The sequence below is a fragment of the Mugil cephalus genome, chromosome 22 (assembly GCF_022458985.1).
Source record: "Mugil cephalus isolate CIBA_MC_2020 chromosome 22, CIBA_Mcephalus_1.1, whole genome shotgun sequence".
NCBI lineage: Eukaryota > Metazoa > Chordata > Actinopteri > Mugiliformes > Mugilidae > Mugil > Mugil cephalus.
This window is the reverse complement of record NC_061791.1, coordinates 1,322,858-1,349,608: the sequence shown is the minus strand read 5'-3', so window position 1 is coordinate 1,349,608 and position 26,751 is coordinate 1,322,858. Positions and strand designations below refer to the sequence as shown.

At 43.0% G+C, this 26,751-nt stretch overlaps 1 protein-coding gene across 1 annotated transcript in view; it reads right to left on the bottom strand.

Moving 5' to 3' along the window:
• The window catches only part of LOC125000203 (thyrotropin-releasing hormone-degrading ectoenzyme-like), a 165,346-nt gene extending 138,870 nt beyond the window's left edge, over positions 1-26,476 (bottom strand). Inside the window, exons 1-3 of the mRNA XM_047575601.1 lie at positions 24,396-26,476; positions 17,561-17,808; positions 3,578-3,854 (exon numbers count right to left, since the gene is read on the bottom strand). Of these exons, the coding sequence (XP_047431557.1) occupies positions 3,578-3,854; positions 17,561-17,808; positions 24,396-24,878 (1,008 nt within the window). The 5' untranslated portion in view covers positions 24,879-26,476. The remainder of the gene's footprint in view (positions 1-3,577; positions 3,855-17,560; positions 17,809-24,395) is intronic.
• Between the last annotated feature and the right edge of the window lie 275 nt (positions 26,477-26,751).

Genomic DNA, 26,751 nt, shown 5'->3' with positions numbered 1-26,751 from the left:
AATGTAAAGAATATAGAAAAATATGTAAAACTTTCCCAGTTGTTGCCCTACAACAACACTGAATATGGGGTATTACACAGCGGGAAATTATGGCACATGCACAAGTAAATGAAATGAACATGAGTTATTATTGCATATCAGTATAAATATGGGTAACTGCACAGAAGGAATTTATCCAACTAACAGACTGAGGAGTTCCTGTGACTCTGTGGTGCATCGTGGTGAAATCAATGGGAAGTCGTCTGCACACAATCAAGTGGTAATTTCCACCGAAGCAACTTTTGGTGGCTAGAAGTCAAAGAGGCATCTTTTTCCTTCTATGAACTCAGACTTTTTAAATACCATCGACAGCATGTCAACTCACCTACTGATTCTGGTCCAAGGTGTCGAGCTCCATCCTCACTTAAATGTGTCAATTTTGTAAAGTTGTGGCACGTTTGCAGCAGATTAGCTTCATTACAGTTTCTCTGATTGACAAAATTTCCTTAATCGTGGAAAATTAAAAGAGTTATTCTGCTGCCCTCGCTACTCCGCTCCACATTTAACACCATTACTCCCCAATCACAACTTCATTATGTCAATTATTGTCCGAGGAGAACGACCGATGATCAAATTTGGCGTCTTAACTCGGGAGAAAGGATTTAACGATGTCAGAACGAGGTTTAGAGACGATTGGGCACTCGAAATGGGTTTTATGTCACAGTCCCAGATGAGAACAGAGCAGAGATGATGAGGAAGAAGAGGAAGAAGAGGAGGGTGACATTGAAGCAACAACCTTTGGTGTTTGGTTCACGATGAGACCATGAGTTCATGATGAACCCTTAAAGAGGAGACATTTCTCTTGTTAAATGAGGCTTTCATGGTTTATCCTTTAGACTAGTTTACTTTTTGTCTTCTTCCTCTGTTGTCTGAACTTCATATGCTTTTAAAAAGCATCTCTGTTTGGTTTAACAGCTGAACACCTCGGTGCTGCCTCACCACCTGAAGCTCATGTCATCATGACTTTCACTACACTCCTTGAGAGACGTTTGATTCTTTTCAGATGAAAACAACACACTCCTCCTTCCTTCTCTCGTCGGGTTACAGATGTTGTGTATTTCTTGAAGCTAGAAAAAATGGTCTAATTTACACTGAAGGCGTCCTCCCATTCCTTTTTCAAGATAGTGAGGCCCTTTTTTGATTTCTATGAGTCCTTGAATGCTGAATCCATTGTATCTACGTATCTGATGAATAATGCACTTGCATATATTTTGAGGATGAATGCATGATGTGATATACATGGTATCTGATCAGTACCTTCCATCTCTGTGGTAAGATTTTATTTTTTGTAAAACTCAAAAAACAAGGACAAAAGTAGAGCTGCAGCATTTGAAAAAATGTCCTATAAACGTCTTTAGTTAGTGTGGAAACTCACATGCCTGTGCTGCATTTTTATATTTTTGTGTTCATTTCATTTTATTACTTTTAGTCTTCTTATTTGTTAACAAAATGCCTCTTTTATTGCAGAACTTGTTTTATTGATTTACTATATCGACCTTGTATGGAGGTATCTCCTACGTCTTTTTTTCTATTGATTTTTTTTATTATCTTTTATTATTTTGTATTTTATTCTTTCATCCTCATTAAGGCAGCTAGTGCAGCCGTGCACGTCACTGTTACTGATGAAATGATGGAAAAATTATGAAAATATATAATGAAAAATAATCATTCATTATTACACAGGATAAGATCCCAGGTAAAACACAGTTAGAAGCCCAGAGAAAATCTGGGGTGGAACTGTGAGTTGGATTTTTTTGTTGGTTTGTGAAATCTTTGAGTTTGTATCTTTAAACTTTGGATTTTTTTGCTGCTTCTACATTGGTTTTTCATAACATATGCTTTTGTATTTGACCCGCCTTGTGTGTATTTGTCGTGTGTGATATTTATTTTTTGTGCAGGTTGCCTGTCTATGGTGACATCCTTTGTGTGAGTTAAACAAAACAAAAACTGAACAAAAACGACTAAACGTCTTAAATGCCGGGAGAGAAACCAGGCTGACACCACTAAAACACACATCCTCTATGAAATACAATTATTGGACCCAACCTCAAACCTCCCAGCAGGCTACCAGTCAGCTACCAGCTAGCAACCAACAAGAAGACACCAGCTAACTAGCCAAGCCAACAGCAGTAGGCAGTATCATTGGGGTTTTAAGGTGGGCACCTCCCAAGGGGTTGGATGAGGATACAGGCTCTGGTTGGGGTAGGAGATGAGGATAGGGGATGAGGATAGGGGATGAGGATAGGGGATGAGGATAGGGGATGAGGATACAGACTCTGGTTGGGGTAGGGGATGAGGATACAGACTCTAGGTGGGGTAGGAGATTAGGATACAGACCTTGGTTGGGGTAGGAGATGAGGATACAGGCTCTGGTTGGGGTAGGAGATGAGGATACAGGCTCTGGTTGGGGTAGGGGATGAGGATACAGACTCTGGTTGGGGTAGGGGATGAGGATACAGACTCTGGTTGGGGTACGGGATGAGGTGACAGACTCTGGTTGGGTAGAGGATGAGGATACAGGCTCTGGTTGGGGTAGGGGATGAGGATACAGACCCTGGTTGGGGTAGGGGATGAGGATACAGACCCTGGTTGGGGTAGGAGATGAGGATACAGGCTCTGGTTGGGGTAGGGGATTAGGATACAGACTCTGGTTGGGTAGAGGATGAGGATACAGGCTCTGGTTGGGGTAGGGGATTAGGATACAGGCCGTGGTTGGGGTAGGGGATGAGGACACAGACCGTGGTTGGGTAGGGGATGAGGATACAGACCCTGGTTGGGGTAGGGGGTGAGGATACAGACTCTGGTTGGGGTAGGAGATGAGGACACAGGCTCTGGTTGGGGTAGGGGATGAGGATACAGACTCTGGTTGGGGTAGGGGATGAGGATACAGACTCTGGTTGGGGTACGGGATGAGGTGACAGACTCTGGTTGGGGTAGGAGATTAGGTGACAGACTCTGGTTGGGTAGAGGATGAGGATACAGGCTCTGGTTGGGGTAGGGGATTAGGATACAGACTCTGGTTGGGTAGAGGATGAGGATACAGGCTCTGGTTGGGGTAGGGGATTAGGATACAGGCCGTGGTTGGGGTAGGGGATGAGGACACAGACCGTGGTTGGGGTAGGGGATGAGGATACAGACCCTGGTTGGGGTAGGGGGTGAGGATACAGACTCTGGTTGGGGTAGGAGATGAGGACACAGACTCTGGTTGGGGTAGGGGATGAGGATACAGACCGTGGTTGGGGTAGGAGATGAGGATACAGGCTCTGGTTGGGGTAGGAGATTAGGATACAGACCTTGGTTGGGGTAGGAGATGAGGATACAGGCTCTGGTTGGGGTAGGGGATGAGGATACAGACCCTGGTTGGGGTAGGGGATGAGGATACAGACCCTGGTTGGGGTAGGGGATGAGGATACAGACCGTGGTTGGGGTAGGGGATGAGGATACAGACCCTGGTTGGGGTAGGAGATGAGGATACAGACCGTGGTTGGGGTAGGAGATGAGGGTGGTAAAAAGAAAGGATGAAAAGTCTTGGACTGACCTCCACGCCGCTGTCGCTCTGCGTCTCCCTGTAGGTGAAGTTGCAGACGGCCCAGGCCAGGTAGTAGGTGGACATGCGGGGCGTCCGGGCGAAGTGGTTGGTCACCCAGCCGTCCTCGTCCGCCAGCGAGCTGCTCTCCACGGGCATGTTGGACAGGGAGGTGTACTGGGGGTCGTGGCGGAGGGCGAGGGAGAACGTGGCCTTGTAGACGGGCTCGTCGAAGCAAGGAAAGGCCTTACGGGCGTGGATGGGACTGAACTGGGTCACTGCCAGGAAGCTGGGGAACAAAAAACAGGCATGGACGTAAGCACCATGTAGAAAAATACACTAAAATGATCAGAAAGAGACACACCACGCCAAAACAAAATGGACTTGTACTAACCAGCAGGTTTAAAATACACAGTAAAATCAGAATACCCAAATTAACACTGTCAGAGTTGATCCTAACACTTTTAAAGTGTCTATATGGGTCCACACCTCAGTGTTAATTTAACACTTTTTCGAGTGTTGGTGCCTTTACACTAAGTCAGAGGACTATTTCTTACCCCCATAACACTTAAAAAGTGTCAATATAATTCTTATATAATCCTACAAAAAATACTTGGAAAATAAACTTTACTAATATAAAAATGTAGTCATGTTTGGCAGTTTAAAAACATTTATTTTCAAACTTGCACCACAAATATTAGAACATGTAACAGTAAGGCACAGTGTAGCGTTAGCACCACTTTAGCACGCTAGCTAGCTAGCTCCGAACCGTTAGCATCATCTTATCACGTTTTATATCTATGGTTACAAACTGCATGACTCGTCTCACTCAGACAAAACGTCAAGACAAACGTACCGTTTACTGCCGTTACTCACTTTCTATGTTACAGTGAGAACAGACATGCATGCTAACTATGCTAACCATGCTATGCTAACCATCGCGACGAGTAAAGTTGCACCGCTGCAAAATGGGGGCGTTAACACTTGAGGTGTTAAATACAGGAGCAGTTTAGAGTAAGAAGTTCGGATATAGTTAACATTTAAACTCGGTTTTGACAACTATTTATCGACTGAGAGTTAATTATAATGGATTAACTCTACCCAGAGTATAATTAACTCATAATATAATATAATATAATATAATATAATATAATATAATATAATATAATATAATATAATATATATAATTAACGCATGCGGCTCTATGTAGCGAGCGATACGGAGCGCGGACGCTGATTAAAGTGGTTCACTTTTTCACACTAACTGCCTCAGAAAGGCAGTAACTGTTCACTCAAGAGTAAACAAGCAAGAGCTACGCAACAACTGGATGCCACACTACTCACACTCATGGTTGTAACCATAGACAAACACACGGTGTCTAAGTCTACGGTTGTAGCTTCCAACAAAAACACTGAACTCCCACAGTGCATCGCAGCACATATAGTCTACTCCTTTTTTATCGAGTATTTAATTCAAATGTACTTTATTTCACGTCGTTAGTTTTTTAAATATAATTCTAAATTTGAATATATGGTGATCTTGTAATATTAAAATAAAATGTGTTTAATTTTTTGTCGCTCAAAATATACGTCACAACTGCCGATGTGCGACACCCGCCGGCATAAATAACATTTCTCTTCAGCAGTTCTTTCATTTCATAAATGCAACACACTATAGTTTTTTTTATACACAGCTTTGATGTAAAAAACGATATATGCAGTGTTATCTTCATTTTAGACGTTAAAGGGGTTTTGTGGCTTGAGCTAACGCAGCCAAAGAGCTATGCTAACTGTGTGTTTGTTTCCAGTATGTGTAATGACTTAAAATGCTAATATGTTAGCTTCACATCCATATTCAGAAAACTTTATTCATCCCAACAGATTAATTTGCAGATTTTCCACATGCATCCCACATACAGACAATAAATCAAATAAACCAACAAGTCCAGGAAACAATAAGAGCAAGGGAACATAATGACAACCTCAGCGCTCATTAAGATCAATAACATCATACATAAATCCCATGGGTAAATACATTTAATAAATGAGTCTAAAATAAGGGGGTCTGTGTTTAGAGGCTTAACAGCAGAAGGAATAAAAGACTTTATGTAGCGATTTGTTCCACTGTTGGTCACATTATAGTGACGACCATAAGGAAGAAATATTAATTATTAATTTAAGATCAGTGAGCATGTTGTTGTATTTTGTTCATGTAGTTCTCACAGCATCATGTAAAAACAAACTGTTAACATGATGAGCTCAAATGCTAACAAATAGCCGCGTAACATCTCGTAATCATAGTCAAAAATAAGCCAGCACGTCTCCACTTCCTCCCATTGGTCAAACTGATGTTAGCATCCTGGTGATATGGGCAGCGCCATCTTGTTTGTAGTTCGGATCCATACTTCCTCGAGACTCATACTTATTTTCATTCATTTTCTCTTTGTCTCACTTTCCTGCAGGATGACTGGTTGTCACATCATGATGTCACATCCTGTTTCTACAGCGTCACTAAAACAAAACTTATAGGAAAAACACACTTGAGCATACGAACGAAAACTGAGAGTCCACACCAACATGTTGAACCAACCTTTTTTAAAGCTGATCAACACATTTAATTATTTACAACTATTTCCATTCAAACTATTTAGGACCATGTCCAAAACTATCAGGTGTCCAATCAGTAATAATGTCTAAATGTCTCTAAACTGTCTCCTGTCTCTATAGACTGAATACAGCCTCACTGTTGCTTATCAACCACTGACACATCATGTCCTGCTGGTGTAGCTGGCTAGCTCTCTCCTCTTGCTAGCGTCTTAGCATTTGCACCAAACATGACGACAATATTCAGGAAAATGTCTCAATTATTTAGGACCAATCTAATTTTACTTGGTCTAGAAACACCGGTTAAAGACTGATCTATAGGCTGACGTTTCTACTGAAGTAGAAACAGAGACTCAGTGAGAAGCGTCTTGATGCTACGTCCCTCCTCGTCTTTACGCTAGGCTATGTTAGCTAGATGCTTGGTATTTGTAGTTTGTGCTCAATGGGCTAACTAAAGCTGCAGCAGTTAAAACCTCCTGGGTCCAGGAAACTGAACAAAACATCCGGTATCATGAATTCAGACGTTCATGTGTAAAACGAGCAGGCGGTGGTTTATTTTTAAACCTCCTTTCACCGACACACCGCCAGGTCCTTACACTTTTCTACAAATCTCTTCTCCCACCTTAAACTCTTGCAGGTGTTTTTTTTTGTGTGTCTACAAACAGGAAACATTTTTGCTTTTGTTTCCACCACAGCTGTTTGTAATTTGGTGCAACATAATAATATAAAATCGAGCATTTTATTCCACGTGGAGTCTAATTACACGTGTCCGATGGGCCGCTCCGTCTCCAGGTGTCCTCCACCGTTAATCTAGTGCATTGTTTCCAACAAAAACACCAGGAGAGGGTTTTTTTTTTCCACAGCAGGGGATTCAAACTGAAAACACACCGACATCAAATCCTATTGTTTAGCACACGGAGGAAACACAAAACCGACACCCAGCCGAGGAGCCAAGCGATCACAGAGTCCAACGGTTCAAACTGAATCCAGTCCATCTCCACCAACAAGAAAACCACAGAAGAAGAAGAAGAAGACGAAGAATGAGAAGAGACCCAACAACCCTCCTGGTGTCAGGTTAAAGCCCAGTGGACAAACACTCGGCAATGATGATGTGGTGGTTACCACAGTAACCACAGTAACCACGATTACCACGGTAACCACGGACAGAAACATGGAGGTAGTAAAATAAAGATGAACCAAAGATGGAATCCATCATGGAGGAGGAGGCAGAGGAGGAGGAGATGGGAGATGTAGAAAATAAGTGGTGGAAGAGGAGGCGATAAGGAGTGGAAGTAGAGAAGGAGGTGAAAGAGTGGAAGTGGAGGAGGAGAATAGGAGTAGAAGAGGAGAGGAGTGGAAGGAGGGAAGGGGAGAAAATGAATAGAAGTGGAGGATGAGAGAAAAGAGGAGGAGAAGAACGAGAGGATGCGAGAAACAGGTGGAAGAAAAAAGTGAACAGTGAAAAGGAGAATAATAAACAGAAAGAGAGAGAGAATAATGGAGGAGGTCTGAGAGGGACGAGATAAAGAGAGGAGCTATTAGAGGAGGATGCAACACACACCAACACACTAACACACTAAAACACACACCAACACACTAACACACAAAAACACACACCGACACACTAAAACACACCAAAACACACACGTCGTGACATCCCGCTGGTTGCCAACAGTCTCCGCTGCCAAGGTAACGCTTGTTGTCACGGTAATCCTGATTGACAACCAACCAAGACTCATAGTGTTGCCCCCGACAACAGCAACAGCAACAGCAACAGCAACACACACACACACACACACACACACACACACACACACACACACACACACACACACACACACACACACACACACACACGAACAGATGAGTTCCGTCTTTTTTTCCTGAAACACTTGAAGAAAATGGAAACGACATCATCTTCTGCTGTAATGTTTATCATTATCTCGTCTGCAGACACCAACGAAGAAGAACGAGGACACACACACACACACACACACACACACACCACAAAACACACACTAAAGACAGAGAAACACACAACTCATTTAGATTCAGAGATGTGACTGAAGGAGAAACTGTTGAGTCAGGTGCTTTTCGATCTCTCTGTGTGTTTTAATGTGTGTACACGTGTATTTGTGTGTGTGTGTGTGTGTGTGTGTGTGTGTGTTATCCCTACATCCATCTCAAACACACACCATCCGACTGGACACACTGATCTCTTTGAGCAACGTCTCAAATTGCAATTCCCCGCGTTCACAATGAAAAGACTGCAGTGTGTGTGTGTGTTGGTGTGTGTCGGTGTGTGCATGCGTTAGTGTGTGTTGGTGTGTGCACGCGTTAATGTGTGTTGGTGTGTGTGTTTCTGCTGCTATACTTTTACACAGGAAGTCAGTGAAGAGGCTGATTCATCATCTTTGGTGTAAAATATGCTACTGATGGAGGAGATGGAGGGGGGCGGGGCTTCATCTGGTTTATTTCAGGAGCGAGTGATGAGGAGGAGGAGGAGAAGGAGGAGGTTAAGAATAGAGGAGGAGGTGAGTGCTGCCTGTTTGTGATTGTTTGTATTTGATTGAGGAAACACGTTAGCATCCACACAGCATCTAGCCCCTCTCAAAGCTAAAATTAGCTCCTGTATTTACTTCCTGTTGTTTTTTGTGAGAAAAGGTGCATCCACACCAGCCGGAAACCAGAAACTTCCAGATCTGAAACCCAATGCTAACATGGAAATGTAGTTCCTCTAACGTCCACTAGAGGTTCCAACATAGGCCTCCGTGTTTATAACTTAACAGCAGAAATAAACGTACTTACAGCCTGGAAGAAAACCAGTTTGGCCTCTATAGCGAGCTAACGTTATGTTATGGAGGCTAACTTAATGCCAGTGTTAGAGCTAGGAAGCTAAAGGCACAACCAAGGACACTAGTTGATAAGTAGCTAGTCAACTTTATGGCTAACTTAATGCAAATGCTAAGTTAATTTTATTTATTTAATTACTTTGTTTGAATAACAATCATAGCGAGCGAATACAAGCCAAGATGTAGATGGCGGCAATATGTGTCAAGTATCTCCACCGAAATGCAACCTCCAGGTATGAAAAACTATGCTAACGTGAAAATGCTAATAACTTCAGTTCCTCTAACATCCACTAGAGGCTCCAAAAGTGAGTCAACCCTCAAAGACTTCCATCTTTACAACTTTACAGCAGAAATACGTGTTTGCAAAAACAGTTTTGGTCTGTATGGCTAGCTAACTTTGTGTTTTGCTGCTAATGTTATAGCTAGGTAGCTAAAAACAAGACCAAAAACTGGGAAATAGTAGGCGATATGTAGCTAGCATTAAGCTAAAATAATGATCTTGGTTTAATGACTGGCTGCAAAAGTTTATGAAAATTAAGATGTCGACACTTGGTATGAGTGAAGCATCTAAAAATACTAATCTGTTTAAATTATATCAAGGTCTGCAGAGCTAAAGGGGTGTGGCTACTTTGAGTGACAGGTGGGTGTCCTCATAGGCTGCTAGCTGTCTTTAGCCTCAGCTCCACTGAAGCTCCACCCTCTTTGACCACTTTTTAAACGAGCTGGAAGTTAGATTGACGTCAGGCAAGATGGCGACGGCCGGAGACGCCACTTTGAGCTTCAAAACCACCAGGAAATCATCTATTTTTAAAACAGTTGTAGTTATGAGTAAACCACCTGGATGTTCACACAGCTCAGTGTTTCCGATATTCCTACACGAATCTGATCATTTTGAATCCAAGAGTTTAAGAGTTTCACCGAACCCGAGGAGTCAGCGCTGGAGAGACTGAGCGTTAAAAGAGCAGCAGGTCAGAAGAGATATGATTTGTGAAGAACTCTAATAAACAACAATCTCCTCCTCCACCTCCTCCTCTTCTGTGTTGAAGCCCCAGAGAATGAATGAATTTATTAGGTCGCTTCAGTCGACTGCCATGTTAGATAGGTTAGCCTCCAGAGTGGGTGAGCACACTATCGATCTGAAACATCTCATCTCAAAGCTGGATTACTCCATCAGAACGAAAGGAGGGCAAGTCAGGGGGAATCAGCCGAGGAGTAGACGGCAGACGAGGCGTTGAACCAATCGGCTTCTTTCGCCCCGTCATTGAAATGTGGACCGAGCCTTCGTTAAGCGCCTGTCTCTCTCGTTAACGCTCAGACGTCTCTGTTCCCCGTCAGACGCGGCCTCGTTAGCCGCCTTACCGCTCCTCGTTAGCCCTAATTCCTCTCCTCGTTATAGAAGGGCGGCTCTGAAAGGAACAGCTTCAATCTAATGAAAAAGTTCCACGCAGGAGCCGAGATTAAAAATAAATAAATAAATAAAATAAAGCAGCTCTGGTGCTTTGGGGGGAGTTCTTTTAGAAGTTTAAATGTTTTAGAACAAGGCATAAGGTCCCACACATAGTGATTCAATAAATACAGAAATGCAGCGACTTAATCATAGCACATTAACTGGATCATATCAAATTAGTGACCCATGTAGGTGCAAACACGACCAGGAGTAAAAAAAAACATCCTCAATGATTCAAAAGTAGGATGTTCTAAGTATTTAAGTATTTTCTATTAACAATCCCCACAGCCAGCCGCACAAAAAGCTAAAAAACATCCTCTATCTGCAGGTGGTTACAGGATATAAACCCTACGTATGTGAATATCTAAGGTGGGCACCACGTTACGGCTAACTTAATTCAAAAGCTAAGTTATGATAATCATGGTATAGTGAGTGAATACAAGCCAATCAAGATGGCGGCAATTGGTATGTGTAAAGTATCTCCACTGAGATGCAACCTCCAGATATGAAAAATTATGCTAATAAGGAAATGCTAATAACTTCAGTTCCTCCAACGTCCACTAGAGGCTCCAAAAGTGAGTCAACCCTCAAAGACCTCCATGTTTACAACTTCACAGCAGAAATACGTGTTTGCAAAAAACAGTTTTGACCTGTATAGTTAGCTAACTGTGTTTTGAAGGCTAACATAGCGTTAATGTTATAGCGAGCCAGCTAATTAGATAATCACGAACAAACATTTCCCAACACTACCTGAGCTGTGAAACGAACAAGAACCTGGAAACAAGGAGCCAAACATCTGACGGCTTCAAGTGTAGCCAGAGATGGAGACGACAACTTACTCTGAGGGTAGTTTGGAAATGCCATAGTAGCCACTTCTGAGCTGCTCAACTCATTGCACGACATGTGAAACCTTCCTCAGAAGATGATTTCATAAAAGAGTTGCTCACTAGAGTCACAGGATTAACATTCCTGGAAAAAGGGCAACAATGTCTGGAAACTAGGGCTGTCAATCTTAACTCATTAAAGCAGATTAATCCATCATCATGATTAATGTGAAGCATCTGCAGCAGAACGACTGTGAACGTGTCTCAGTTTGTCCAAGTAGCGTTAGCGTTAGCACCAGCTGATCCGGTAGTGACAGGCAGCAGAACCAACCCATAAAGATGGAAGACGCTAAACAGCACGTTGGTCCTCTCCATGGGACATTTGAGGACAAAGAAACCAAGAGGGACCAGTGGAGACACATAAAGTATTATCACACTCTACAGGAAGGAGTTTTCTTTCCAGCTTCAAACAGCACATGAACCAAGCCAAGCATACGTTAGTCGGGGATTCTGCTAGCACTTGGGCTAACGCGGCTAACAGCTGGAGACAAACCAAGACAAACCAAGACAAAGACAAGCTGCCAATGCTGCTGCTAATATGTGTCCACTCCTGCAGCCACTGTTCACTGGGAGAGACTGTTCTCAATAAGAAGCGTCAGCTCTCCTCTGGTTGGACAATGTCAACAAGTTAGTTTGTCTCCGTAGCAACAGGGACACATTAATGTGGACACGTGGTGGCTGAAAAAAAAAAAAGACACAAAAAGTTGTCGAGTCAACAAGTACAGATATATTCCCTTCTTTCTGGAGTGCTCATGCAAAATGAAATTAATGTCGATTAAAAATTAATATTTAGTCGTGATTAATCGAAATTAAACCCTGAGATTAATCAGATTAAACATTTTTAATAGTTTGACAGCACTACAATAAACAACAAAACAACAACCAGAGAGTCAACAAACGGAAGCAATAACTCCTCTGGTACTAAGATCAGATCCCTCTCTGTCTGCCACAGATTCTGCTTCGAGTGACTGGCGAGCGTCAAACCTCGTGTTGACAGACAGAAACATTCCCTCAACATCACAAATAACACCGGAGGATCCGCTGTGACATGTGGTGCCAACAAACTGTGAAAGCTGGCAAAGACGAATAAAACCAGCTCTGTTACGCTGATGGACCTGGACAGCGAGAGACCGGATGAGAGGGAACCTGGAAGTCACCCTGGATGTCTTCACCTGTCCTCACCTGTCGTCTCATTCAGACTTACAAGCCTGGAAATGTTCAGGACACAACAACACAGCAGCACCTCCGGAGTCAGACACACTGTATCCCAGCACCATCACAGCAGCTGGCACATATTTACTCTGTGCAAATACCACATCTGCTGCTACATCTGTTCACATGTGTGTAAACATACATGTATGGAACATGAACAGATTCCTCTATTTGTTCTTTACTTTCTCTTGTTCTGTTTCTGCCGGTACGTCTCATCTTCTCATCTCAGTTACATTCGTATTAGCATAGCGACGTAGCTGTGACACCCTGCTCTTGGTAACTGAAGCAATTTAATGAGGTTTTCCATCATAAAAATGTTTCAGATGTAGTAGAATACATTGAAATGATTTTTGTGCTTATGAGCATTTCAAAAAGCAGAATGAGAAGCAGAGTCTTCAGCTATCTGGCTCTTCCCTGACCTGCAGAGCTTCATGTTTCCGTTTCTGATCTGTAGAGCTTCACATTTTATGATATGTAGACCTTCACGTTTCTACTCTGTAGAGCTTCATGTTTCTGATCTGTAGAGCTTCACTTTTCTGTTTCTGATCTGTAGAGCTTCACGTTTCTGTTTCTGATCTGTAGAGCTTCACTTTTCTGATACATAGAGCTTCACGTTTCTACTCTGTAGAGCTTCACGTTTCTGATCTGTAGAGCTTCATGTTTCTGATCTGTAGAGCTTCAAGTTTCTGATCTGTAGAGCTTCATGTTTCTGTTTCTAATCTGTAGAGCTTCAAGTTTCTGTTTCTGATCTGTAGAGCTTCACGTTTCTACTCTGTAGAGCTTCACATTTCTGATCTTTAGAGCTTCACATTTCTGATCTGTAGAGCTTCGCGTTTCTGATCTAAGGAACCTTAAGTCTCTTATCTGTGAAGCTGCAGGTTTCTGATCCAGAGCGTTCACCGCTAACAGCAGACGGATCCCTTCTTTATGATCCGAGTTCTGTCTAAAGCTTCTTCCTGTTCGAACCGAGTTACTTCTCACCACTGCCAGCCTCAGTGCTCGTGGTCATTTCTGGATCTGGTTTCTGTAAAAGGCCTTGAGATGATTCATGCATATATAAAAAGTAATTGAATAATGGCAGCGATAGAAAGTTGAGCCTAAAGCTGCGTTAATTAACTCAACATATCTTTTTTTTTTCTCTTAACCAAGATCAAAATAAACCCCTTAAACAAATCTCTTTACCACCCGATTAAAAAAGGTGAAGTGCACTACAAATTAACCTTCCTAAATGACTGCAGCCGCGAGGTAAAAACATGAAAAGATGTCTTCTGCTGTCAGTTAAAGTCCTGAACTGAAGCAGCTGCAGAATGTCACCGTTCGTCCCTGAATCTGGCTCCACCCTGGTCCCGTTTCCTTTAGACCGGCCGAGTATTGACGGGTCTGTTTTTATCCCGACGTGTCATGTGAGCCGCTCTCAGTGGGTCAGCGACTCTCAGCGGGATGAACCTGAACCAGGCCGACTTCACGTCATTTGCATAAAGATCAACACGAGGCTGAAACTGAGACTCTCGAGTTTGTGCTAATTAATTCTTCCTCTCCAAGCATTTAAGCTCCGCCCGGGGTTTATAGTAGCTCTGGATATTAAGCAAATCTCACGGTGGAGTGTGTGCGTTAGCATTAGCTGCACCGCTGCATCAAGCTAATCCTTAAGCTAACAGTGAGCTTTGTACACACACACACACACACACACACACACACACACACACACACACACACACACACACACACACACACACACACACACACACACACACACACACACACTCCTCATCGTTCAGCCAGATGCTCGTATGAGAAGCTGACATTTTGAATGGATTTATTATTATTTTATTATTTTTTTATTATTATTCTCTGCTGGTTAGTCATCACATTAACATATTTATGAAGCTGGACCGGTGCCTTCAGAGGGTGTTAGTCACATATACATCTTTTATTAGTCTGAATATCACAAATAATTCCTGGTATTCATCTGAGGCAAGTGGCTTCATATTCATTTATTTCCGCATTAATTCTAATGAATTCACGCCGCTCTCTCAGAATTCTTTGTCCTGGAAACATGAAAACAGGTTTGTCTCACAGCGCTGCCTCGCTTAACTAACAGGTTGTTGTGATGGAGCTCTGCTGGTCCAGGCTGCTGCCGTATTGATCCTGTATCGAGCTGAACAGCTTTTACCCGTGAACATGGGACCAAACATGGCGGTGAAGGCACCGAGGGAGACCCAGGCCATGACCGCTGGATATTTAAGCTCCAAAGTGCCAAAAATGTTCAACCTTAAAGTCACACAGAGGCGGAAAATGAGCTTTTATTTACATTTCTATGTCAAAATGTTCACGTATTAAAAACTCAGCTCACATCATGATTCTGCCTCCAGCGATGTGTTTTTATCAGCAGCTGATTAAAGCTGCTGCTGGGTTCAGTGAACTCATGAATATCCTCCAACAAGTCTGAGGGAGCCAGAGAAACGAAGAAAATAAAACAGAAAACAAACAAACAAAAAAAAGAAATAGTTTAAAATTCTGCTTATTTATTTTCTCGCAGTAAAAATTTTAAAGTTCCCTACGCATCAGTCAGAAGAGATGGTTTAACCTCCTGAGACCCTGCGTCCTCATATGGGGACGTTAAGTTTTAGGTTTTATTGCAGCTTATTCTACTTCATTTAAACACGTTGTCCTTGTGAGTGGAAACTTTAGTCTGCCATCTAGTGGCAGCAAAGGGTCAAAACACAAGCCGGTAAAAACATAAAAGTGTTCTTTTCATTGGATTCATTCTAGAGACGATCACAGGACAAACGTGGACGAGGAACAAAAGAAATTTTACAGTTAAAACTTATTTATTTACGCTTATTAACGTTTGTAGTTTGATACGACGTGTAAATTTAACAAATTTTATCAAGAGCAACAAGCTACAACGTCGCTAATTAGCAAGCACTCATTTGAGGACGTTGGGACTTAATTGTTCGCAATTTTGCTCAGTCATGTCCAGGTATTAAAATACACAATTTTATACTTTTTCAAATATACTTTATTATAATATGGACAGTGAAATAATACCAGTGTCCACAAACGAGGACAGTATTTTTTTAAAAGCTACTACTTCCTATTGGAAGATGATGCTCAGTTTTTATACGTCTTAGGTCCTACTGATCCCAAATACCTTGGAGAAATTAGAAATGCTCAGCAAACAAAACAGAAGCAAACAGATAAGATTAAGATCTGTAAGTATTTGGGATCAGCAAACACAACACAAACAGAAGTTTAGAAATCATCCAGCAGCAAACCACAACTCGTCACATCTGGACGCTAGGAAGTTATTTCTCAAAATGTTCCCGTATGAAACATCAGTAGATAGAAACCTGCACCCAGGCACAAAAAGGAAAGTTCTATAAAACCGAGACCATCGACCATTTGATAACGTCACACGTCAATGTAAAAATATAAAAATATAGCTAGCTAAAGTCTCTGCTGAACATGGAGATTAGCAGCATTAGCTTGGATCATAGGCTTTAATAGCATCTAAATGGTAAAACTAAATATTAAAAATACGTGATATTAATTTATGCTAGATTTTTTTTGATGAAGTCGTACCTTAAGTTACGTATTGTGTGGCTAATGTTACTTCTCGGTAAAGCTCTTAGCGTTAGCATCTTTTATTTAGCTACATTTATCAGAACCGAGCACTCTAGTACAAAGCTGTTGGAGATGTTGATGTCAGCGCATACCCTCCTATTAATGAATGAATGGATGAATGAATGAATGGATGGATGGATGAATGGATGAATGAATGAATGAATAAATAAATGAATGAATGGATGAATGGATAAATGGATGAATGAATGGATGAGGGCTTTATTATCACCATACATCATACAATGAAATGATCCCAGATTTGGGTCCCTCCAAGTTGTGAGTGAAGGAGTCCATGTTAATGAGGGATGGTACAATGAACCATATCACCATGACGAACCGATCAGGCATAACATTATGACCACCTTCCTAATATTGTCTGGGTCATGGGTCTTCTGATGGTGATGAATGTTGTTAGTGGGCAACATCAACGTCCGAAAGTTTCCCTGCGCAACATTAAATTGTCAGAAGATGGTTTAAATGTTATCGAGTTCTCCTGTCAGTGGTCATAATGTTGTGGCTGATCCAACCCTCAACTATATAGTCACGTTGGTGCCGCTGCGTAGCCTCATGTCAGGAAGCCATTAGAAAAACTTCCTTGATCCCTTAAGAGGAGCTTCTCTCTCTGCATTTGCTGAGGTTCCCACTACTTGGAGCAGAGAACACAAAGTGCAAACTCCCGTCTCTACGTGACGTTAACTTTGACAGAAAGATTTATCGGCCTGAATCCAGCCGACTCCGGGACAAGACGAGGAAAGACTTTTTAGGAATCTACAGGAGAACAACTCCAGGAGATTTAACCTCAGATCAGGACGAAGCTCATTAACGCCCGGATCACTGACCCCATCATCAGTCATCTACGACTCTGGGACTCTATGTACTCATGGACTCTATATATTTATTCATTTATTTATTCATTTAATTATTGGATGAAACGTTCCGTTGCCGCGGTAACGCACCCAGATGGAGGAGGAGGAGGAGGAGGAGGAGGAGGAGATCTTCACGTTCCACAAACTCCTGCACGGAGTAATAAATGGATCAGCAGCACACACTCTGTTTCCCATCAGGACCGCGGGGGCAAGGCCGCCGAGGCTGATGGGAAATTCATAAGGAGGAAGTGGGCGCCATGAGTGTGTGTGTGTGTTTGCGTGTGTGTGGTTTGATAAGTGGAACACACACTGTAAGCTTTGTGTGTGTGTGTGTGTGTTGAGTTAATCAATATCATGGACGTGAAGCTTTGACCTTTTCTAGTCGAACCACCTGCTGCTGCCGGAAAAACCAGTGTGTGCTCAGCTGTGTTTGTGTGTTCAGGTGTATGCATGTGTGTGTGTTCAGGTGTGTGTGTGTGTTCTGTGTGTGTGTGTGTGTGTTACCGTTTCTCTCGGTGCAGGGTGTAGGAGCTCCTGAAGAAGCCCAGCAGCTCGTCCTCGATGGCGGCGTCGAAGCTCACGTTCAGCCGGTACGTCCTGGCCGGCTTCAGCTCGCGGTGCAGCGCCACCACGTACATCTGGTTGGCCGCGTACGGGAAGTGGCGGTGGACGCGCATGACCCCGCCCCCTGGACGGCTGGCGGGACGGCCCCCGCCGCCGCCACCCTCGGCCATGACGGACACTCGGTCCACCTGAAGGGAACAGGAAGAAGATGAGATTTAAGACGTCTTGTTGGGTTTTTATAGAAGAAGTTAGAAGGAAATAAATCATCATTAACCCTTTAACGTTCCTCTGGTGGTTTATGGGACGGCAGCGTCATGAACCAATCAGAGCTCTGGACACCAGTTGTATTTGAGTAAATGCTGCATGACGCAATATGTCATTTTTTTCTGGTTTCACTGATGAAAGTCAATGAGTTCACCAAAGTTCAGGCGAACCCATTGACTATTACTCATATTTTTGACTGTGTTCCAACTTTGATTCCTCCAGAACTAAACCACTTAGAGAGATTCTGATTGCTGTGATAGAAACTTCAGAGTCTTGTCTTTAAAAAGAGACCAAGACCATGAATGGTCTGGAATGATAAGAGAAAGTTAGGAAGATAGAATCTGTGTATCTTTTTAAAATATCTAACCATGAATGAAATATTCCTTCATCTTTTTTGCTTATTAACCAGCTTCTCTCGTCTGTTTCTTGGCAATTTAAGCCTTACTGATATGTTTTAAAAAGGAAATAGAGCCTTTAGAATTAGGAAGTATAAAATATAGGTTTTGTTTTAATGCTTAGATTGTGTTTACAAGTTAAAATGTGTAAAAAAAAAAAAAAAAAGTCCATTTCCTTGTTTTTATGTTTTTAACAGATTTTTCACCATTTTAGTGAATTCTGATGGTGTAACGGGTCAAATATGATCAGACAAACTGTTTTCTGTAGCTCTATGGATCAAATTTGGCTCAATTTCCACTGTTTCTTGGATGAAAACCAGTGGTGTATTCAAAGACAAAATGTCCATAAACTAACATTTAATCGTGTTTTTACATAGATATGAATGAATAACAAGTTAGATATGAGCTGAGAAACAACATTGGAAGATAAATGTTGTTTTTTGACTATTTCATTCAATTTGATTAAAGAGGAACTGATTTTAATATTATCGTCATGTTCCTCGTCTGTTTTATATTTAAACTTAAAGCTAAAAGGAAACTTTGAAGTTAGTTTTTTAGAAAGAAAATCTCTAAACCTAAAAATACAGAAGCCATAATAATAATAAGACTAATAATTATGAGACAAGGAACAAACAGGAGCAGAGAAATGAACTCAGTGAAATAAATATAAAGAAAAATGTCAGAGCAAAGATTTTAACGTTATCGTTGTGTCTGATTCTGGTGAGTCAACTTTTTTTATTTATTTATTACTTCGACATTTAAAACATGTTCCCTCCTAAATAAATATTGACTCAGCGTCCAGCGTCCTGATGAAACCATGGCGACGCTGGACGCTCGTCCTCTTCCTCTTCCTCTCTACGCTGTGGGATGAAAGCCGTCGCTAGGCAACAACCTGCCTCGCTGCCAGCTGTTGTTGAGGACCCGTCGCCACGGTGACGAGACGGGGACCACACACACACACACACAAGTAACAAGTGGTTTGATGAAGTGTTTGTTCATAGAAAGGAAAAAAGAGAGAAAGAGAGAGAGAGGGGAGGAAGAAGAAGAACAAGAAGAAGAAGAGGAGGAAGATGAGAAGAAGAGGAAGAAGAGGAAGAAGTGTTGGCTTGGAGACTTCTGAGTCAAACTGCTGATGAGGATGATGAGGATGAACTAAAGGTCCTCTCTGAGGTGTCAATTAATGAAGCAAACAGGATTCCATTAGCCATCGTTAAATAGCAGCAGTGCATGATGGGAGCCGTCACACATGGGCGGAGCCTGGGCCTCGTGTCGCTCTAATGAAGGAGGAGGTCGATGGGAGTTAGACGAAGGGACACGATGCGGGGGACGCGCTCTGGGACGCCTCCGGATATTCAAACTACAAACCCTGGGGTGCTTTTCATTCAGCTAATGAGGCAACTTCAATGAAATCCTCCAGCAGACGTCGACTTCCTGACTGTGTTTGTGTCATCGACAGATTCTACATGTTCTATATCTACATCTCAGTTTCCATTCCCCCTAGACAGAAAAACACAAAACCTCATGGTCTGAATATAAGACGCTATTTAGACTTTTTTTTATACATACACTCGACAGTAACTTTACTCCACTTTGCTCCCAAACATCTGTCCACACTTTGAATTTTTCACAATTATTAAGTGACACAAGGCAGAAAAAAAGACACAATTCAAAGAAAAATCTTGAAAAACTAAAAAACTCACACTTAAATCAGGATTTGCACCAAATTAGAGGATGTCTTTTCAAATAACAGACATGGGACGATTCCTACGAGATATTATTACAAATTACCAGAGGTCCCAGATAAAACTGGACGTAGGACTGATGGAGGAGGAACAAAGTGGTTCAAAAGTTATCATGCCAACTTCAAGATAATTCTGGAGTCGATGGATGCGCCGGTGCATCCAAATCACATGACCCATTTAAGACGACGTAGCAGCAGCAGAAAGAGTTTCAACTTGACCCTACAGATCAGTTTTTAACTGGTGTTTCTAGACCAAGTAGAACTAGACCGATTCTAAATAACTGAGTCATTTTCCTGAATACTGTCGTCATGTTTGGTTCATGGAGGAAAACGCTAGCAAGAGGTGGTTTTCTAACTTGTTCCTCCTGGATCTGATGCTTTTAGTCTGGTTTTAGCTCCAACGTGTTCACACAGTTTGTCAGAATGAAAGAAAATAAAATAACTGGAGTCAAAAACGGCCAATTAGACTCTGGACTCAGGAGGGTTAAAGGTAATTAACGCTGCACAGTCATCAAACAAACAACAAGTGGCACAATAATACAGTGTACAAGCAGAGAAAAACATTCTGGGGTCCAACACGGGACGTTTCAAGGGACTGACATAAATAAAGATTTTGTCCCAAGAAAATAGTCTTGAAAAAGGGGGATCGTCTTATATTTGGGTCAATACGGTAAATACAAAACTGGAAACATTTTAAAAACCTCTCGAATAACTAAAGTTAAAACATCAGGTGGTTTTTCAGACGTATCGATATAAAAGTTTAGCGTAAAAGTGCAGTAGAAACTTTATTGAATTCACTAAACACGTACAAAGACCAACTGGACCTTATCGATCATCAGTATTACTTTTATTTTGATAAAAACTGTCATGGAAACGCAGCTTCTGACAGATTTATCTCATCTCTCCCGCTGTTCTCTTCTCTCTCTTTAGTAGACCGGTCCCTCCATATGAGCTGGATCTGGTTTATTAATGTTTAAAGGGAGTTTCTCCTTCATGCTGCTCTGGAGGTTTCAGACCAGATTCTGTAAAGCATCTTGAGACAATCTGTGTTGTTATTGACTCCAAATGAATAAAACTACAGTTATTATATTAAAATTACATTAACCCTAACCCTAGGGACACAAAGGAACACGGCAGGAAGAGTAAATGATCTGAACTTAAACCACCAGAACAACATGTAACTGATGCAGCACCGTCATGTCAAGCAAGAGCTTCAACGCCACCGACATGATGAAGGATTTGATGACAAGACACGACATTAAACACCCAGAGAGACATCAGCTGGACAATCTCCGGTCAACGAGTCTCAGCAGAGCAGAGCTAGTGAGGATCCAGAGACCGGTGTCTTATTTGTTTACTTACACAAGCTCTGATCTCTGGTTTAGAAAAGTCAATAAAAATTCTGTTGTTCACACAAAACTAAGAACATTTACTGAAACCTATCGACATGAACAGCTCAATGGAGCTTCACTCAATATTTGACTTTCTGAATGAGGTCCTTGTCCCAGTTTAGATGCAACTGACGGGAACATGTCCTCCTCCTCCACACACTAGGTGGCGATACGCGTCTTTCCAGCAACTTAATACAGGCCCCTTTCTGGTTGACCTATGACATCATATAATAAACAACTGGAGTCATCCATGGCTCAGAATAAACAATAGTTCAATAATAGTTCAGTTCACTACAGGACAAAAGTTTGGGAGTAACTTTCTGTTCACGATGCCTTTGAGTGCACACTGGTGGTACCAGAACATTTCTGAATTAATGTCGATGTGGGTCGAGCAAGAGTCACAACTTCAGTGCAAAAGCAAAAAACAAAAACAAATCAAAGTTTGCATTATTCACTTCAGCTCTTTTGGCTTTTGAGAGTCTGCATATAAATATCCCTGGTTTGTGTTATGATGCTGTTGAAGCCAGAGGAGGTTAGTGTGAAGAAAGAAAAACTCAAACGATAATGATAATGATAAGTGACTCTTTATATAATAATCATGTTTATTTTGATCCAAAGTTAACCAATGAAACTTTGATCTTTTATGTACAAATCTGACGCTGCTTCCAAACTTTTGGCCTGTAGGAAAATCCATTTCTGATCTCATTATCCAGATAAGGAGATTTTAGTCAGAGTAACGCGTTTACATGCACTTTACGTGTCCAGTTAAAGTCGGATTAAGTCAATAATTCGTTTTGTTGGTGCATGTAAACGCAGTGAGTGACTGACATGTTTCTGAGGGCGGTTCAAGCTTCTCAGTGAAACGTGTTTCCTGCTCAATGCGTTTTGTCTCCGTGACATTTCCCTTGGAGCCGAGAATAAAGAGCTGCTTTCAGCTCCTCTTACCTACCGGCTGCTTCTATTTTTATGCACTAATTTTTTTTTCTTGTTGTTTGTTTTTCGGCCTTTCTGCATCTTGACAATTTCCTTTTCATAATGTATTAACTCTGAGGATACCTTAGGAGACCTCCCAACAACACCTCTTAATGCAGCAGCCTTTTTAATTGGCCTCTGCCCAAATTTAACAGATTCATCCCTCTCACACATTAGCCCCGACCAGCGTCCAGCAGATTCCTGCAGCTCAGACTTTTCTCTGAGGCTTCCTCTCGCCGTCCGCTCGTCTCAGAGATCGGGCTGAGGCGGCAACTTTGACGGTTAATTAGGCCTCGTTAGAGAAATCTCTGCGGCCAGATCTGGAAATAAACTCCCTTTGTTGGAGGGCGCCGCTGGTTTTCAGCGCGGAGCAGAAGAACCGTCAAGAGGATCAGAACGTGTGCTGAGCTCATTACCAACATCAACTCAACTATCGGCCAACGTCTCGATCATTCCTCATGAAGTTTAATCCTTTTTCCACCAACTTTACCCCAGATATTCGTGACCCATCATCTGGCATCACCTCCAAGCCAAAACAGCAACGTAGATTTTCAGGGACTAATAAGAGCTTCCAGAACGACTGAAAAAGGTCAACTAGTATTTAGGCAACACCTCAACTGAGTGGACTCTCAGACCTGGACCTGGACCTGAACGGGCTCAGACAGGATCTGGTCTTACTCCTTATGGTCTTGAGTTTGGACTCAATCAGACACGAGAAAGGTGGAACAGATGGAAAAAACAAAGCGAAGGAAAATGATTAGAAAGGTAGGAATGTGCACTAACTTATCGTACGCGATTTACCGCCAGAAACGACCTCTACGTTGAAAATTTGACATTTCATGATAAATGTGATTAACACAAGTTGGTGACGCAGCTCATCTGCTAAACGAGGCTCCTCATCAATTATATGCAGCTGGTTCAGATGTCAGAAGGTGGACGTGGAACAAACTAAAAAAATAGATAATGGCTAAGGACAGCAACACAACACATTTATTCCACCACCTGAAGAACAACCACAAGCCACACGGGTCAGACCATGAGTCACGAGAAAGAAGCAGCCACGTTGCACAAAAACTACAATTATTACGGTAGCCAGTCGCGCTGCTATTGACGTTACAGATATAACAGTTTAAATATGTTTAAAGATGAATAAATGTCAAAAATAAATGGAACCGTAATAGTCTTGAGACAATTTGTGTTGTTATTGACTCCAAATGAATAAAACTATAGTTATTATATTAACCCTAACCCTAGGGACACGGAGAAAACCACAGGAAGAGTAAATGACATGAACTTAAACCACTGGAGACCTGTAGAGACTTGGGATGAGCATCCAAATAAACGGAACCGTGATTCTTTCTTCATTTCATCTCGATAACATTTAATTTTTTATCATCTCTGAGCTGTAAATATCCTCCGATTTAATTCCAGAGATGTGGCCACCTCACGGTAAATTAAAAAAGCCAGAGATGGACGGATAGAACTGATTAGAGTTGACCTGGTGGGAGACATGTTGATGTTTTCACATTTCAGACTTGTTTGATTGGTCTCTGCAGTTTAAGCTGAGCAGTTTATTAGACTGTAACTGGAAGACGGAGTCAAAAACACGGACTGGGATTAGAACATTCTTATCTAGATTCTATCGTTGTCACCAGAATTTCTAAATGTATCCCGATCATTTTTTAAGCCCATCCCGTCTCTTTGCAGATGTTGGACCAGGTCTAAGTATCCTGAGCTCTATGTTAGATGGTTCTGGATGCCCCGTTCTTTATTGGGTAGTTTTTCTTTAGGTTTAAATGTTGGAGCAAGTTAAGTCCCGGTGGATCCTAAAGGTGCTGCAGGTAGATTTAAAATAATGTTTTAGATATTTTATCCTCTCTGTCTCTGAGGTATCTGACAACAACAGTCCGAGACCTGAACCTGCTGCTGGACTAAGAAAGTCTGCTTGATTATTTTGACCTGGATCAGTTTGGGAACCCGGGTTAGAGTCGTGCCCCCTCCCTCCGTCGTACCTCTAGACGATCCGCGTGCAGCACGATGAACCGGGTGGCGTTGACGCACTCCAGCTCGATGCTGACCTCCCCGGAGAAGGTGAAGTTGTCCATGTAGACGGCGAGCTTCAGGTCGTAGTGCCTCGGCCGCACCGAGCCCGGCAGCCGGGAGTTCCTCCAGGGCTGGACGGCCTCCTCATCCCCTCTGTCCCCCGTCCTCTCGCCCCGGCTCCCGTTCAACCGGGCCGAGCCTCTGGAGCCGGCGGCGGGCCCGTCGCCGTCCCGCCCGTTGGCGCACTCCTCGAAGCGGACGCTGAGCGCCACGGCCACCGCCGTCACCACGATGAGGGTGAGGATGGACAGAGCGAAGCCCAGGACCAGGCGCTTGTGCACCGTGATGTGGCGCTCGGTGGTTCGAGGCCGGACCACCACCGACTCGGCCCACTGGTCCGAGAGGCCGCGGCCGTTGCGTATGGCGCCCGGGCTGCTGTCGTTTAGTCCCATTCTGTCTTCAAACCGTCAGTGTAGCAGCAGAGAAGAAGCGAGCTGCAGGTTCAGAGTCGGCATCTATGCTGAGGTCAGACCTCACGACGCAGCCTGGAGATTCTTCTGACCTCTGACCTCTGGGGCTGCGCTCGTCCTCCAGGTGGAAAATCAACGCCGCCGCCGCCGCACGTCTCACATTTCAGGCAACGAACCTGACAAACCGGGACGGGGTGAGATGCTCGTGTGCCTTCTGGTTTTGCGGTGAGGAGGAGAAGAAGACGAAAAATCAATGCTGCATGGCTCGATTTCAAGACTGGGGGAGGAGGAGGAGGAGGAGGAGGTGGAGGAGGAGGTGGTGGTTTGCTGTTGAGAGTGTGGCTATACAGTGAGCGTAGCATCCATAGACTTTCACCGGTGAATCAGCTCAACCATGATCCACCACAGACAGACCGGAGGATCAGTAGATACAGAAATAAATGAACAGATTAACTGGATTCCTCTCAGATTATGAACGATCCTCAAACCGTCAGCTCATCATCACATGGATGGAAGCGTTTAAAGTTCATTAGTTCTGCACAAATAATAAACTCCTCTGGGATTTATAGAGGAGATTAAACCCTGTACAGGTTAGTATTATAATTTATTATAACTAGATATCATTTAAGGAGTCAAATTACAGCCAATGTTTCAAAAAGTTTTGCTTCAATCTGCAGCATTTTTTGCTAATTTTTGATTAAATTTAAATATTTCAATGATATGAATTTAGTTTTTGTATAGAATGAGAAGAGCTAATCTCAGTTTTCTAATTAAAAAGCTGCTGCCTAATAACTGGATGTCTCCTGGTTTCTCCGTGGGGAGGTTGAGTGGATATTTCACGGGCAGCGTGGAGGTTTTATTCCGCCGTGGAGGAGACGCTTCAGCTCGGGAGGAAAAGTGGATTAAACTTGATCGATGAGCCCGGAACGCATCGATTAATCGGAGCAGAGAAGAAGAAAACGTTGTTTTTTTAAAATCCAACAATCAATCCCAGATCAACTCCTCCGGTTCTCCGGTAACTTCCCTCCTCTGGACCCTCCCGCTGATCCGTTATTCTGAGTCCCGAGAATAAACCGCGCTTTTTTTTTCTCACCCCCCGGTGACCACGTCCAATCTGCGCGTAAACCGACCGGGACCGTCCCGAGATCCGTTACCACCCTCAAAATAATCCGGTAAACCCCGGTCCCTGGAGGAGCGGGAGGAGTTGTCAACCGTCAGAAAATCCGTTACCGATCACTTTGAACCACCGGAGCTCCCGTTAATGCCCGCGGACCAGCTCCGGCTCACACCGACGGATGGAATCACCGGGAGTCCGTTAAAACCGATTCCGTGGAGCGCATGCGGATTCTCCCGGAGCTGGAGCTCCTCTCCGGTGCTCCGTTATTACACCGGATCCTCCGCAACTTTTTTCGGAGCCGCTGGAGCTGAGGATGAAGGTGATGATGCTTCCTCCCTGAGCTCCAGGTGAGGATGAGGATGGTGATAAAGAAGGAGAAGAAGAGCTGCCGTTCAGCATCCCTCCATCCACCGAGGAGGAGGAGGAGGAGGAGGACGACGGCGGTGAGGAAGAGTTTCGTGCCGCCCCGTTCAGCAGCGGAGTGCGTCTGAGCGCGAGCAACCGGGAGGCACCGGGGGAGAAAGAGAGAGGGAGGGAGGGAGGGAGAGAGAGGGGAGGAGGGAGGAGAGGGGAGGGGGTGTAGTTGAATGAAAGCTCTCCCTCCCAGCTCCGCTCAGATCTGTTCTACTCTATTGATTTCTATCGTCTCTGGATCTTTTCCAGACTAAACTGAATTAATGATGAAAGAGAAGAGAGTCACACTTTCATTCATTAGTATTATTTTATTTAGTTATTTTA